Source organism: Gopherus evgoodei, chromosome 10, assembly GCF_007399415.2.
Source record: "Gopherus evgoodei ecotype Sinaloan lineage chromosome 10, rGopEvg1_v1.p, whole genome shotgun sequence".
NCBI lineage: Eukaryota > Metazoa > Chordata > Testudines > Testudinidae > Gopherus > Gopherus evgoodei.
Window position 1 is genome coordinate 52,821,791 of NC_044331.1, and position 17,212 is coordinate 52,839,002.

A 17,212-nucleotide genomic window follows, 5' to 3' on the forward strand; every position below is an offset into this window, starting at 1 on the left:
GTATTCTGTTTAACAGTGCGATTAATCGCAATTAATTTTTTTTAACCATGATTAATTTTTTTGAGTTCATCACACAAGTTAACTGCGATTTAATCCACAGCCCTTAAAAAAAAAAAAATCATGAAACTAATATGGATATCTGCAAACCAATACTCTGTTCACTCTGCTTGTGTGTTATATCCCTTTCTCCCACCCTTTTTGTCTTCTCTATTTAGAACATAAGTTCTTTCATGTAAGAGTGATCTTACTCTGTACTGTGACTAGAACAGGGGGGCCCCAGTCACTGCTTCTTGAATACCAGTAATATTGGTAGTAATATTCAGACATCTTTTGAATGGGCTGGCATGTCCATCTTGGTAATGACACTCTTCAAGGCTTGTGGGCTCCATAGGGCACGATGATACATATCAAATGAGTCTAAGAATTATTCATCTAGCCTATGAGGCTTTCTCCCTGTCACCAGTTCCAAATTATTTATTCATTAATTGTGTTGTGTTAATGTAAAAAAAAAATACATGAGAAAGATGGTCTTTTCCCTGAAAAGCTTACTCTTTATTAAACCTGCCCATGCCACAATGCTGTATTACACTAACCAGCATGGAGGATGTATGGCTCATCAGCCTTGACAAGAAGCTGCATTGATTTTGAAGTGTAGTATTCACCACCAAATTCTACTGTGGCACTCTGTCTGCCAGGAGAGGACAATGAGTCAGCAGACTTTAAGCTGAATGTACACTCTGCAGCCCTTAGAGGCTCTCAGGGATTCATTCCTGCATTCTCTTTTCTGTGAAAGGGCATACCCCAGTTAGATAGTTTTATCATCTATGAAAATGCCTCGTGTCTGGTTCTGTTCCAGAGTGAGCAAGATCCATCTTCTCTGAATAACACTTCTCTCTTGGATTGGAGTCCAGAATAATTTTGTGAATTCTCTCCATTCTCAGTAATTTTGAAGGCCATCTGGAAAGTCATAATAGGGCCAGCATGCTATTAAATGGCCCCAGCATGGGCACTGGCAATTTCATTTCCCCGGTATCCTGGAACTGATGTCAGAACCAGAAAACTTGCTTCACAGTTTACCAGACTTCTCGTCTGTGAATCAGGGCAGAATTTTGCACCTGGATTAGAAATCTTTCAGTCTCATCACTTAGCTTCTGGATTGCTGGGGCACAGAAGTACAGAAGATTCTGTTGGAAGCGAGGAATCTTTGATCAGGGAAACCTACTTAATGAAGTGGAAGAGATTCTCTAAGGCATCACAGAGGACCATAGACTCAAGACAGTCATCCACACCTTTAATTTTGGATAATCTCCATCAAACAGCCATTTTCCCATTTCAGATGGTACAAGATGGGCCTTTGAATAACACTGCAATTAATGGCAAAAATGAAATCTGTTTTAAATGAATCATGAGAGCCCTTCCATCTTTTTGCCTGAGGGTTCTTCTCTATTCCCTAGAAAGGTGCAGGGCATTAGTTTTGTTTTCACAGAACACAAGCAGTTCTGCAAGTTAGATTCAATCATTCTTAATACTAAGCAAAAAAAAAGGAAATGGAACCTCTGAAGTGCGGTATTTGACACTAGGTGAGAGCAATCCATATCATATCATATATAAGCATACAAAAAATCCAAAAAACTCTCCAGGAACCATGAGCACTATGTTCCTTGCAGTCTATGCAGCTGTCATGCATCTGTGAACACAAAATCATCTAATGTTACAAGCAGGGTAGCAATATATTCATTTGTTGACTCATTCGACACCCTTAACAAAGTGGATGTTTCCTCATCTGCAGATGCAGTGTGTTTGGTTGCCTGATCCCCTAGGTTGCTGTTTCTCACTAATTCTTTAATTCTCTCCCTTCCCATGTGTCTCTGATGCTTCCCAGTAGTGACTCTGGATTGGTAGATTAGTTGTGTGTATGAAAAAGACAGTTTTATTCTTTTCTTATAACTTGATCTTTTCATAAGACTAAGATACATCTGCCTTTCTTCTGCAGATCTTTGCAGATGAGCAGCTCTTATCTTTAGTGACTGTGGATTGGTGTGTTATGAAAATACCAACTTTTAAATAAGGATAAAAAATGTCCCACTGGAGAGTAAATTGTATCTTCATATTGCTTTCTCTGCCAGAAAGTGGCAGGCATCCTACAACAGTCCTTTTCATAAAAACCTATATATAATGATTTACAGGGGCCTATTCTTTGGAAGGCAGACAAGATGGACAGTCAGTCTATAAACTAAACTTCCCTTGTGTTTTTTTTTCCAAAAGCTTCAGTTACTCTCCACTTAAGAATTACAAGGAATCTCGTCTCCATATATTTGTGACAAGAAATGTAATTCTTGTTCAAATAGGCAGCTCTTTATCTGCAAGAGAATGTAAATGACACACTATTCAGGTGAATTAGTTTTACCGTGTATTGTATTTTTTTGTAATACTGAATATTATCTTTCTCCTTCATAGGATGAATACTATCATTTGTTAGCAGAGAAAATCTATAAGATACAAAAGGAACTAGAAGAGAAACGGAGGTCTCGTTTACATAAACAAGGGATCTTGGGTAACCAGCCAGCCTTACAGACCCCAGGGGCTCAGCCACCTGGTATCCCACAGGTGGCTGCTGCCATGGGCCAGGCACAGCCCGTGAGACCTCCCAGTAAGTACTTGCATATGGATTAGATGAGTAGGGGCAGGGGAGAAGGAAGAAGAGAGTGGGAGAGTTTTTTACATTTTGTTTGTTGAATTTAACTATTTCTGCTGTGCAGTGTCAAGGTTGGCTGAAGTGTCATTGTGCTTTTATACTATTTCTGAATTTAAAAGAAAACAAGAAATTTTTTTCTTTGACCATTCTTTTAATTCTGTTACAGACGGACCTATGTCCATGCCAAATGTGCCTATGAGTCGTATGCAGGTCTCTCAAGGTATTTAACTTTTTTCCTTCAGTACATTGCTTTGTTGATTCAAAATATAGCTTTTCTAGGTTGCTTTTCTTCTGTGTTTTCCTTTCATGTTGTTTATAACTTTAAGGGGAAAGGGGTGTGTGTGTGTGAGAGACAGAGAGAGAGAGAGAGAGAGAGACTTGCTCCCCCTTCCTTCTTTTATACTTCATATTCACCGTAACAAAGTGTAATGCTTTCTGGAGTGACTCACAACCATGAGTGTCAACCTCAGGGCAGACTTTCAAAAAGCAGGATGAAAACCTCAAACTGTTTGTATAATTAGATTTCACCAGACCAGTAACAATTGTGAACTCCTAACACACTGTAACAGTCTGACCATGGAGTCATTGATAGTCTCTTTAGGCATTCCATTTTATCTTGCCACCCAGGCAAGCTTGACTTTTTGATAAATGGTCACTTTACACCAAAAATCACAACAATATTCAGATTATTTGCAGTCCCAAAGGACCAGTCACTTATCCCAAGAAAGCTGTATTCAAATCTCAAACCAAAGACAGAGCTTGTAGCCAGCCAGCCCTGTAACAAACAAAAAGGTTTATGAACTAAGAAGACAAATGAATTATTTATAAGGCTGAAGCAGATAAACATACACACAAATGAGGTACAATCTTAAATTCAAAAAGTAATAGAAGCTTCGTTAATAAGCAAGCTATTATGTCCTTTAGGGCTAACCCAAGCCTAGCAACTTGGGGATCTCTTGCTTATATTTAGGAGTCTATGCCCCTAAGAGTCAAGATAGCAAAAAGATACTAGGATCTCCTTAACAGGTATCTTTATTCCCTTCCAATGGCATTCAAGCTGTGATGGGACACAGGCTTGTGGGGAAGCAATCAACAGTTTTTTGTCCACAATGGCTCATCTGATGTGTGTAGACCTTCCTTTGTTGGGGAGCAGATAACACCCCTTGTGGTAAACTAGGATTTCACACGTTAATGCTTCTCTCCTGACTGTGAGGAATTTACAGTCTAAGCAAACACTTTTACTGTAACAAAGCAAATATATAAACATTAACATGTAACATGGGATACAGATATAAGTAGGATTAATACATGCAGCATCCTGTAGTCATTCCACGGTCTAAACACAAACATGTTGTTCAATTCTAATACCTGTTTTAATAATTCTAACACACAGGTAAGCCTGACTGGTTTCCAGCTGTGCATTTGTCAGTGTTCAGTGAGTCTTAGGGGCCTTGGCATGAGCTCGCATCTGGACTGCCAGCATCACACACTTTACCAGGCTTTATCACAGTGACATCTCAAGGGCTAGCAAGACGTGTCCAGTAGTTTCTCCACAACAGGGGTAATGTCTGCATAGGGTTAGAGAGTAATTTAGCACCTGTGAGAAAGGAAGGGAATCAGCAGAGTACCCTCACTTAATTTATCAATCAGTGAGAAATGTGCTAAATCATTTTCGTTTTCAGTTCTTCTTTGTCAGATAATCCTGTTAGCCCAGAAAATACTTGTAAACTGGGAGTTTTCTCATTAATTGGTTATTCCCATGCACATTCTAGAGGAATGGAATAACCTTGCTCCAGCTGCTTTTTCTTGAAGTACTGAAAGTTGAGATGTTTCATCTTCCTAAGTAGTAGTTCAGGTTTTATTTGCTTCATGAATTAATGTTTGTTACGGAATCTAGTAAGCTGAAACCTGTATCACAACCCTTTGTAGCTATGATGTGGTGCTCTCTGTTTAATGACACATCTAGCATTTTATCTATTTTGGGTAGGAAAAGAAAAGTTCTTTGAACAGGCACATGTATATCTGTAAATATTATTGAGCATATGATAAATGTATGCCTGTTACCAATGTATGGTTTGTGGGGTGTGTTTTTGAGGAGGAGAATGGTGGGGAGAGGGACTGCTACCTTTGTTTTGGTAGTTGCTGGTTATGGTATTGTTTTGGTTTATACTTTGACTTGTCTTAGGGCAGTGTGCTTGCCTTCAGTGTGTCCTTTATATGGCTTACTTTGAGAATTACTTACAGTGAAACCTGAATAAGAGACAACCCTTTTTATGCAACTCCTGTCTTATGTACCCCTCCCCTGCAAATTTTCCTAAAAGTATTGAGTATAGTACTACTTTGCTTTTAAAGAGCATCACCTCCATTTGTTTCCCCCTTGAGTGGTTGTTTAAGACAAGTTTCAATGTTGGTTTTCCTTAAACTTTTCTCCCTGTCCAGCATGTCTTTGTTAGTGACCATTTTGCAGTAAGGAACACTATTGACTTTTTTAATGTGAAGAATGATGGTTGCTCTTCTGACAGCTCAAGGCAGAATTGTAATCAGTTGCATATAATTACGCACCTCACTTGCTCTCCAACAGTGTGTGTGGGCAATGCTTTTTACCATAACTGATTTGAATTATGATACTGTAGGCTGGTGACTGTACTAAATGTAAGTGCTTGATGACTTCCTAATGAGCTGTTTTGGGGGTGCATTTTGCAGGAATGAATCAGTTTAACCCCATGTCCCTAGGGAATGTACAGATGCCACAGGCACCCATGGGACCCCGTGCAGCTTCTCCAATGAACCATCCTGTACAAATGAACAACATGAGCTCTGTTCCAGCGGTTTGTATTTGCTTTCCTCAAGTTCTTATTATAGTTTAATTCCACTTAAGAATTTCCTTAGTTTTTATAACAAAGATGCTCTGAGAAAAGCCATATTCATCCTAGTGTGGAAAATTCATATGTCTGCTAGTCATAGAATGTCAGAATTGGAAGGGACCTCAGGAGATCATCTAGTCCAATCCCATGCTCAAAGCAGGACCAATCGCCCCACAGGTTTTTGTCTCAGATTCCTAAATGGCCCCCTCCAAAGATTGAACTCACAACCCTAGGTTTAGCAGGCCAATGCTCAAACCACTGAGCTGTCCCCCACAGTTCATTTGAATTTCATGCTAATTAGCTTCAAGGGAATTTCTTTCATCTTTGCTATCCTACAGTTCTTGTTTATTTTCAACATTTAAATTTGACATAGAGAACATAAATACTTAAGATGGGAGGAGGACATCAGTGGTATAACAGTAACTAGTGTTTTCTGGGAGAAAGTAGCTTGGTACTTCCAAGTACTATAGCCAACCAGTGTATAAATCACTGGTACCATTTAAAACCTTGATTTCATTTTTTTTTTCCAGAAAATTAAGAGTTCCAGCATATTACTCTTCTGTGTTAGCCCAAAGAACAGAATTATAGAATTTAGCATTCTGAATATAGCTTTAGTATTTTTCCACTTTGAGTAGCTCGTTAAATGTTGAGGCAATGCTGACATCATACATGTGTACAAAACTCCCTTTGATTTATGAGGTCAGTATTTTTGCTCAGACCTCATGGCTAATTGTCTAGTTTGTTTTTCCTTTATGGCTAACCAATTAATTTCTTTCTACACAACTAATTTATTTAATAACTGATATTTTTGTTTTTAAATACTAGATGGCAATGTCTCCTTCACGAATGCCTCAGCCACAAAACATGATGGGAGCACATTCCAGTACTATGATGGGTCAGGCTCCTACCCAAAACCAGTTCCTCCCTCAGAATCAGTTCCCATCATCAAGCGGGGCTCTGAACGTGAACAATGTAGGCATGGGTCAATCGACAACCCAGACAGGAGTTTCGCAGGTAGAATTCATTTTCTGAAGTATGGATTATCTTAGTCTAATTTAATGGGCGGCCACACTCAGCCCCCAACAACAGAAGTTAATTTATGTTGTATGATTGTGCTATTTTCAGTGTTCACCCCGTTGTATCTGAGTCATCCATATGCTCCTATTTTTTTCCTTTGTATGCAGACTTTATTTCAAATTTCAAATTATGGACTGCAAAAAAGTATGTAATCAAAGCAGCCCTCTTAGAATTATTTTTTAAATTAGACAATAGTTTCCCATTCAGATGTAACTATCACCAGTTGTCCTCCATGTTACTACAGAAAGTCAGTCAAATTATTTGTTCAGTAGCTGAACACTTCTGCATGTGTCTTTTTAAAAAAATAAAAACATCCACCCTCCTGGAGAAAGTCTTGAATCCATGATGGATAGAAAAACAGTATTCCTCCAAAAGGTATTTATAAGGCAATATAAAAGCATTTTAACAATTTGACATTTTACTACCTATAATTCATTCATATTTCTTTAGATTGTTTTATTTAGATTTATACAAATACTTAAAAATACTTGTATGAAGATTTTAAATAGAAATCAGATGAAGGCATATAGAACGGTCTACTCTCCCTGATTCTCCCTCCACCCATTCTAGTTTGTTTGTTTGCAGCATTTAGTAAAATATATAACCTTAAAACATATGCATATACACCATGTCATTTATATAGTACTATTTCAATTTTATAATGTTGCTGGACTTTGAAAGGTGGATCCACAATCTTTTTGAATATCCAAAATGGTCAAGTCAGGGTAAAAACAGTTACATGTTCAGGTATATTGTGTATAGTAAACACAAGGGATACAATTCTGAGATGCCCTCCTGACCAATGTAGCTCAGTAGGTGCAGCCTAGGTTGTGGGGAGCTTTAAGCCACTTTGTGTCCTCTGAATCCTTGCCACTACCCAGCCCATGGCACAACTTAGCTCTTGAATGGCTGCCTATGGGGAGTGCTATCTGGGTTCCATCTCCTTTATGCTAATAGAACAATATAAAAGGAACAAAAGCTATTGAAAATTATTGGTGATTTTATGTGGTCAGAACCTGTGCATTTGAGATAGCAACCCTGTGTTTATTGTAAATAAACAAAATATTAAAAATGTATGGTGATCTAAACTGCTACTCTTGTAAGGCATTTAATGCTCTTATAATGTCCAAGTAAATATGACTCAATTTTGGAGCAGCATGGATACATTAAGAATTCTCTTTTTATAGCAGGGGCAGGTTCCCAGTGCTGCTATTCCGAACTCCATGAGTATGCTAGGACCACAGAATGGTCAGCTATCATGTCCACCAGCGACCCAGCCACCTCTACATCAAACTGCACCTCCTGTATCCAGTGCAGCTGGCAAGCCACCTATCCAACACCAAACTCCACCTGGAATGACTCCTCCTCAGCCAGCAGCACCTACTCAGCCATCCACACCAGTCTCATCTTCAGGACAGACTCCTACACCAACACCTGGCTCTGTTCCAAATGCAACACAGACACAGAGCACACCTACAGGACAAACTGCAGCACAGGCTCAAGTTACACCACAACCTCAGACTCCAGTACAACCCCAGTCTGTGCCAACCCCACAACCATCTCAGCAACAACCAACATCTGTGCAGGCACAACCTCCTGGCACTCCAGTAAGTATCAGCTAGTTTATTCGATCCAAATGGAACAGAAACCTAAATATTCAATAATGAATTTTCCCCTGTACTGTGCCATAGAATTACAGATTGCAGAATCTTTATTCCATAGCAACAGTAGCTTCTGTTTTGTCTTGGAAGATATATTTTAGAATAGGTATATATTTATATATTTTGATCCATATGCAAACAAAATGCATTCATCCAAATGTTCTCAACAGTCATGTTAGTTGTGATTTCAAGTAGTAGAATTAAAAATACTACAGAATGTTTCTGCAGCTGTGCGTGGGAAGCTTGTACATAATCTGCCTGTGTTATGTTTGGCTCTAGTCAGGATCATTTGTCTTTCACCTTCATGATCATTAAATTCACACACAGTTTTTAAAAATGGGTAGAAAGAGACTGCATGGTAATCAGTGTGTACTATCCACCGTACAGTTGCTTTATCAACAGAAGATGCTAATGCATCAGATGATAAACTCATTCCCTGACTTTACTCTGTGTAACTCGAGATCTGTGTTCTGGTATCCAGAGTTTGGTTTTAGTGAGTATCAGACCCAGGAGTGGTATTATTTCAGGTGATCCTTTTCTGTATAATTTTGTACTATTCCTCTTAGCAAGAAAAATTAATATTTCTATATATTTCCTCAATATTCTGATTTTTGTACCTTTTTACATCAGCTATCCCAGGCAGCAGCTAGTATTGATAACAGGGTGCCCACCCCCGGCTCAGTTGTCAGTGCCGATATCAACCCCCAGCAACTGGGACCTGATGCACCAATGCTAGAAAGCAAACCAGAGGTTAAAAATGAAGAAGCTGAGCCAGAGCCTTGTGAAACACAAGTGGAACCTAAGACTGAGGTAAGTGAAATTCCTTCACAGTTAAATAGTGCAATAATATATAGGAGCTAAAATACGATGAGTGTGAATCAGTGAGCCAAGATGACAAGAGAAAATATTAATGGAAAACTCTGATTTTCACTCTGGTGGAAGCCCTGTGTATCATGCTTTATTGTATATCAAGCTACTGATAGAATTTGTAGTTTGAGACATTATATGTGTAGTCTCATCTCATCTTTTCCTTTCTTAAGCTGGAGGAGGATTTACAAGGATCTTGCCAAGTGAAAGAAGAAATAGATGTGGCAGAGCCAAAACAGGAGCCAATGGAGGTAGAAGAAAAGAAACTTGATATCAAGGTAGAACCTAAAGAGGAAGAAGAGAGTGGTACTAATGGCACCACTTCACAATCTACATCACCATCTCAGCCCCGTAAAAAGAGTATGTATATAGAAATGAGAGTCCTTGCTATAGTTTTTTTTGGTTTTCTGTCTCTTGCAATCTTTAAGCCAACCAGAAGATCCCTCTGTTTGCACGTATGCACTAACACCACAAATGGGGGGCTGAGACAGTGAGTTAATGTGCTAGCCTTTTTCCTCTTGAAAAGCAGGACTCTTTTATATTTTCTTGGATCACAAGTGAAAATTAAGGTTTCGATATCATCCTGATTTCCACTTAACATTACTGTCAATGATAACATCAGTTTGGCGTTTTCACAATAACCAGTCTCTGTGCAGAAGGGCCAAAGCCAGGATAGTTAGGGATTGGTTTCAGTTCAGGACTGAAGTGAATTGTAGCTTAATTAGGTAGGTAGGTGTTGTATGCATGTATCTGACTTTGGCCAGTGCTATTTCAAGAGGACTGAATTCACTTAGAACATTTTCCTGCAGAGGTCCTCTAAGTCCTGTGAATTCTTTCCAGATTCTGTTTTCACTTCATCCCTGCTGTCCAAGACCTCTTGTTGTGGTGACATCCTCCAACCAGAAGACAATGTGGAAGTAGCTCCCTCCATAACCTCTCCTTGATTTAGCCAGAAGAATTATTGGTGAATCACAGGATACGCCCCTTCCCTCCAGAGGCTGTGTGCACAGCATCCATATTGTCATTAGCCTTTGTTGGCCTGAGAATTAGGGACTGAACTCAGTTCCTGAATTTTAATTTTTTTACAGTTAGACTGGTATACTGGCCCTAAAACTTTTAAAAGGAAAAAGACCCAGTGCAGTTGCCTTGAGAATGCCATCACTTTAAAAGTGTGATGGCCCAAAGCCTGTTCCACAGAAGTTTCCATGATGGTGACCACCAATCTTATCAAGTCAGTCTACAGAATTAGGTTTTGGATATGGTTAGTTTGAACGTAAATTGTTCGTACCTATCTGCTATATTTTCCTCTTTATTTCAAAGGAGAAAGGTAATATTACAGATTTTAGGAATTACTGTTCCCCTTAGATAAAGCTTTGTTTTTTGGGGTTGTTTTTTTGTTTTTAAAAACCTGTATTTGCATGCATCGAGTGTTTGGTTTCTAAGGGTATGTCTACACTATGAAATGAGGTCGATTTTATAGATGTCAATTTTATACCATCGATTGTGTGTCCCCACTACGTGCATTAAATCAGCAGAGTACATACTCACTACCGTGGCTAGCATCGATTTACGCAGCGGTGCACTATGGGTAGCTATCCCACAGTTCGCACAGTCTCTGTTGCCCATTGGAATTCTGGGTTAAGGTCCCAGTGCCTAATGGGACAAAAATATTGTTGCAGGTGGTTTGGGGTACATGTCATCAGTCGCCCCTTCCTCCGTGAAAGCAACGGCAGACAATCATTTTGCGCCTTTTTTCCTGGGTTACCTGTGCAGATGCCATAACATGGCGCGCATGGAGCCTACTCAGCTCACTGTCCCTGCTGCTGTTGTGGGAAAGTCTACTGTTGAGGCTGCTGTGATCCAAGTAGCCAATGCAATCATTGACATTCTGTTATCAAGGGTAGTGGCTCTGGGAAATGTGCGGGCCTTTTTAAATTTTAGGTGCATCATATTCCAGTCCTTTGTCACTGGTGAATAAGTCTTGCAGCCATACATTCCAGTCCAGTCGGCACTATAACACCCCATAACACTTCCGTGGTTGACACATGTAATAGCTCCAGGGCTTTTGCTCTTTTGCCTTGGCTAAGGTGCCTTGCCCTACCAGGACCTCCAAGCATTTGACACAGAAGCACCTACAGCAGCTGTCATTGCTACACAGCAGCAGCTCATTGCCTTTGCAGCAGATGGTGCAGTTGGACTGGTACCCGTCCTCATCATACATGTAGAAGAGCTCCAGAAATCAATCCCTACAAGTCTGGCAAAGGCCCCCCTCAAACAGCGGGTGGAATGTGGCTGGGTTTTTTCTCCCGCATGATAAACAACAGTTTTCAAGACTCCTGTTGTTGTTTGTGACTTCGGAAACCATTTGCTCTCTGCTCTGGTCCTCCTCCACCCGCTCCTTGCTGTTGTTGCAGAAGTTAGTCTTTAGCCGCTTGGCCAGGGGTTCTGGAAATGTCTTCTCTGCCCGGCTCCTAGCAATCTCCAGGGCGTGGTGTATGGCTTGTCGATAGGAGACCAGCTTATTAAACGTGGACTAGTTGAAATGCTACCTAAAAGCCATCAGAGCTGCCAGCTTATCTGCTGAAACCTCGAAGAACTTCCCATCCCCAAACCATTGCACCCAGTGCATTCCGGAGATTGCCTGACGTTTGGACGTAACTCTGTAGGAGACGATGATTGTAGGCCACCAGGAGAAGCCCTTGATCTTCCCTCACACCAGCTCCCCAATTCCAAAATCTTTCCCATCCTAGCATTCCACCACTTCCCCTGCAACTCTGCTCTCCTGCTCCCCAGCGATGAGCCCGGGAGATCCATTCTGGTCCTCCTGGGTGCTGCTGGCAAACGTGGTACTGCTGCTTTGGGGGGACTCCTTCTAAGTGAGGTCAATTGGGCGCCTGGACAGACATGGCCGTCCTCCTCTTAGAGCACCGAATGGGAGTCAGAGACTCCAGGTCATTCTCTTCTTTAAGTTTTGTCTCATGGAGATTCAGTCCTGCCTGGAATATCATGCGAGCTGGAGGATTCTGCCTCAGGCTGCTCTCCCAGCCGGCAGCACCACGTGGTCGCACCTACCCCTTGCTCCCATGGCTCATGAAGCCTGGACAGTAGTAAGAAGCAGTTCAACTATAGGCTGAGCAAGTGCAGAGTGGTGGTAGAATGTGCCTTTGGACGTTTAAAAGCTCACTGGCGCTGTTGTCTGATGTCTGATTTTGAGCAGCCAGACACACCAGGGCAATTAAAAGAACACAGCAAGGCACGCTGCGCATCAGAAAGACTTTGAAAACCAATTTAATGACTGGCCAGGCTTCGGTGTGATAGTTGTGTGTGTTTCTCTTTGATGCAAACCTGCCGCCTTCGTTGATTTGAATCCCCTGTAAGCCAACCACCCTCCTCCCTTCGAAATAAAGTAACTATTGTTTTGAAACCATGAATTCTTCATTAATTTAAAAAAAAATGAGATGACGGACAAGGTAGCCTGAATGGGGTAGCGTAGGAGGGAAGGCCACATTTCTTATTGTGGCCACACAAAAAATCAAACTGTTTGAATGACAGCCTTCTGTTGCTTGAGCCATCCTCTGCAGTGGAGTGGCTGGGTGCCCAGAGCCACCTCTCTTCTCCCCTGCCACTCCTCCCTCACTCGCATTCTTGGGTATCTGGGTGAGGAGGCTATGGAACATGGGGAGGCAGTTATACAATGGATGCAGCAGGGGTCTGTGCTCTTGTTGGCTTTCCTGGAGCTCCAACAGGTGCTTCATCATGTATGTTTGCTCCCCTATTAGCCTCAGCATCGCATCCTGCCTCCACTCTTCACGCTCACTTCTTTCCTGGCCTCTGCCACTGAATGCCTCCATGCATTAAGCTGTGCCATATCTGTGTGGGAGGACTGCATGAGCTCAGAAGACATGTCATCGCAAGTGCATTTTTTTTCTGCCTTCTAATCGGCGATAACCTCAGGGACGGAGATGTTTCTACACTCTACGATTCTGGGGGGACTGCATGATCACCTGTGCTGCTGAGTTCGCCACGTTGACCAAACAGGAAATGAAATTCAAAAGTTCCCTGGGCTTTTCCTGTGTACCTGGCTAGTCCATGGGAATTCAAAGTGCTGTCCAGAGCGGTCACAGTGGAGCACTCTGGGATAGCTCCTGGAGACCAGACTGTCTATTTGCATCTGCACTACCCCAAATTTGACCCAGCAAGGTCGATTTTAGTGCTACTCCCCTCGTCGGGGAGGAGTACAGAAGTTGATTTTAAGAGCCCTTTAGGTCGACGGAATGGGGTTGGTTCTGTGGATGCAGTCATTTTTAAATCGACCTAACGTGGCTAAATTCAACCTAACCCCGTAGGTCACGAGAAGACACGAGAAGTCATTCTTCCACTTTACTCTGCGCTGGTTAGGCCTCAACTGGAGTACTGTGTCCAGTTTTGGGCACTGCATTTCAAGAAAGATGTGGAGAAATTGGAGAGGGTCCAGAGTAGAGCAACAAGAATGATTAAAGGTCTTGAGAACATGACCTATGAAGGAAGGCTGAAGGAATTGGGTTTGTTTAGTTTGGAAAAGAGAAGACTGAGAGGGGACATGATAGCAGTTTTCAGGTATCTAAAAGGGTGTCATCAAGAGGAGAGAGAAAACTTGTTCACTTTAGCCTCCAATGATAGAACAAGAAACAGTGGGCTTAAACTGCAGCAAGGGAGATTTAGGTTGGACATTAGGAAAAAGTTCCTAACTGTCAGGGTAGTTAAACACTGGAATAGATTGCCTAGGGAAGTTGTGGAATCTCCATCTCCGGAGATGTTTAAGAGTAGGTTAGATAAATGTTTATTAGGAATGGTCTAGACAGTATTTGGTCCTGCCATGAGGGCAGGAGACTGGACTCGATGACCTCTCGAGGTCCCTTCCAGTCCTAGAGTCTATGAGTCTGAGTATAGACCAGGGCTAAGAAATAAAATAAGTTTTTTTTGAGTGATGGTCCCTGTTGTATTCCACTGAGGGTTATACACATGTGCCATGCATCTGGAGCCAGAGATTTTCAAAGTAGTAATGTCCATTAGTCTCCACATGCACTTTTGCTCTGCCTCATGGTTTCATCCAAGGCAGTAATGGGCGGGGCAAACCATCTGTGCCCTTAGTTCCTTCTTACCACCACATGGTTTGAGTCGGAGCTTCTGCTGTTCTCTTTTCCTTTGTGATATTTTTTTTTTAAATCACAGAAAAAAGATTTGTTTTATTCTTGTATATAGTTAGTTTTTGTTGTTTTTTTTTACTGTAAATTTTAGGATTAAGGAATTTCAGGGACTCCATTTTTTGCCATTTCTTGCCTCTCTCCCTTGACCACTCACCCCCCACACCCCTAGCACTTGGGTACTGAATTGTGCCAACGATGTCAAGGTTCAAGATATGCATCTTGTGCCCTCACTCATTCTCAATCAGCAATGAGCACGAGCGCTGCCTTTACTGCTTGAGAGAAGCCCACATTTCATCCTGGTCCAGTATCTGCCGCTCCTTCCCAAGCTGTACCTGGGAAGATTGGGCTCTCTGTCTCAAGAAGCACCTCATGGTGGTCACCATGAGGCTGCAGTTGGATCCAGGCTGGTAACACTCCCCCACCCACCACACATCGGCCTGAGCAATCCAGGTGTGTGCCTCCTACCACAGAGACCCAGTCCAGTTCCCCTGGTACCACTGCTATAGACCCCATGCTAGGACCTAGTCGTGAGGCAAGGAAGCATGCGCATAAGCATGGCAGTAAGTCCTCCTCTAGGCCGAAGAAGGATGTTGCACCTTCCACGAGTTCCAGCCATGGAGAAACTGCGCATTTCAATGCACAAGAGCGACAAGAAGCCGCATAGACCGCAGGATCTGCTGGTTCTGTCCACTGAGCGAGATACACCTTCCAGTTCTGCACCGCCAAAGACAAAGGAACCTTCGGTTCTGAGGCAGTCCTCCATTCCGGCCTCAGCTCTCGTTCAGACGGCAGAGCACATGCCATTGAAACCAGGCAGATTTGAGATTGTGCCCGAGTCTCGTGAACTCTTTGCTCTGGAAAAGGTGAGGTCTCCACAGCTTACACTCCAGTCTCCTCCTGGGGATGTGTATTCTCCCACCTTGGACCTACCTCCTTCAGCTCATGTTCCTGCCTGCTCTCTTCCAGCTCATGTGGTTCCTGTGGTGCCGTCATTAGAACAAGGCTCTGACGTCTTGGAATCAGAGGCTCAGACGTAGCACAGGCCCACCCCTCCCATACTGTTGATACAACTATCCAAAGGCTCTGACAACTCGGTGACAGTACCTTCCCTTTCCATAGCAAAGTACCCTGTTCCTTGGTATCTACCACAGCAATGAAGGATCCTCCTTTGGGCCCTACTGGATGTCCTGGCCTCAGTATACACCTTCAGAGCCTTCCTATTCAGCATGAGAGGAGTGCCCCATCTCCCCTCTTTGATAGTCATCAAGTAGGTGTTCAGAACCAGTGTTGGAGGCTGAATTGCTTAGCCTGGCTCCGGCACTGCCGGAAACTGAGTGATTTCCTTCATCATCCCCAGATGCTGTGGTGTCATCAGCTCCCTCATCGTCTCTGGATGATTACTGTCAGTTCCAAGAACTGTTACGCAGAGTGGCTGATGCTTGCCATGTTCCACTGGAGGAAGTGCAGGACAAACATCATCAGCTTCTTGACATCATACATGCCTTGCTGCCGATCAGAGTGGCCCTAGTAATCAACAATGCCATTCTTCAGCTGGCCTGAACTGTTTGGCGCACTGTGGCTGTTTGCGCACCCACCCCAAAGGGGGACGAGAAGAGGTATTATATATTGGCAAAGGGGTGTATGTTTGTTTTTCCCCACACACACCCTAATTCCCTCGTGATACAGGCAGTGATGAAGTGGGTCAGGCAGCAACACCTATACACCACCCCAGCAAATGAAGTGGGTAAGTGACTGGACATTTTGAGTCACAAGGTTTTTTCTTGGTTGGTCTTCCAGTTTTGGATTTCTAACTACCTGGCACAATTAGCTAAATATGACTTGCTTACTTACGGCTGTTGGCAGACTTTGCAGACAAGCTTCCCCCAACAGCATTGTGCCACCTTCCTGACTATCTTGGAGAGAGGCAAACTGGTCGCAAGGACAATGCTCCTGGCCATGGTGGATGTGGCATATATCTCTTCATGCACAATGGCCAGTGTACTGTAAAGGGAGCAATAGAACCTGTTCCTACAACCTATCAGGCCACAGGGTTTTATTCCTCCTGTTTTCTAGTACCCAGAAAAAAGGGCCGATGGTGACCAAACTTACACCTCCATCTCAGTTACTTCATACGCAAGCCAAAGTTTTGTATGGTTACCTTTAGAGACCATCGTATCTTCACTGGAAGAGGCATTTGGTCTGTGACTCTCACTGTGCAGGAAGCCTATTTTCACATATACCTCCATCCTACCCACAGAAGGTTCTTGAGATACAAGAATCCTTGACATTTCCAATTCAGGATTCTACCATTCGAACTCATTGTTGCTCCCTGAGTGTTCACCAAAGTTTGCTCTGTGGTGACGGCCCACCTCTGATATCAGGGAGTTTTTATATTCCCATATCTTGATGACTGGCTGCTAGCAATGTGATCCAAAGGGGAGGCTCAAGCCTTGATCTCCATGCTGCTCCTACTCCTACTCCTCCCTGGGGCGTGAGCATAAACCTAGAAGAATTGACTTTGGATCCCCCACAGTCCCTAGAATTCATTGGGACATGCATCAATGCAGTCTCAGCACAAGCCTACCTACTGGTGGACAGGTTCCAGGTAATTTAAGAGCTGATTCCTAAAGTGATTGCCAGCCATCCTATTCCATTCAGAACTTTCCTTTCCCTCCTTGGACACATGGCAGCCTGTCCATACATTACCGCTTTTGCTCATCTTTGCTTTTGCTGCCTGCAGCTGTGGCTCCAAAGGGCCTGTTCTCCCACGCACCATACCATGGACCTCATCTTAACAGTCCCACCCAAGGATCTTTGCTCCCTCCACTGGTGAATGGACCCGGGTCAGGTCAGCAATAGGAT

General features: G+C 42.7%; 1 protein-coding gene across 6 annotated transcripts in view; it reads left to right on the forward strand.

The window, feature by feature from the left end:
* Window positions 1-17,212, forward strand: part of CREBBP (CREB binding protein) — a 195,071-nt gene that overhangs the window by 125,867 nt on the left and 51,992 nt on the right. For 5 of the 6 annotated variants that reach the window (XM_030577229.1, XM_030577232.1, XM_030577233.1 and 2 more), the window contains 7 exons: window positions 2,458-2,650; window positions 2,862-2,915; window positions 5,399-5,523; window positions 6,385-6,573; window positions 7,824-8,243; window positions 8,928-9,107; window positions 9,338-9,524. In XM_030577229.1, coding sequence (XP_030433089.1) covers window positions 2,458-2,650; window positions 2,862-2,915; window positions 5,399-5,523; window positions 6,385-6,573; window positions 7,824-8,243; window positions 8,928-9,107; window positions 9,338-9,524 — 1,348 coding nt within the window. The remainder of the gene's footprint in view (window positions 1-2,457; window positions 2,651-2,861; window positions 2,916-5,398; window positions 5,524-6,384; window positions 6,574-7,823; window positions 8,244-8,927; window positions 9,108-9,337; window positions 9,525-17,212) is intronic. The other variant, XM_030577230.1, reaches the window with a different exon arrangement.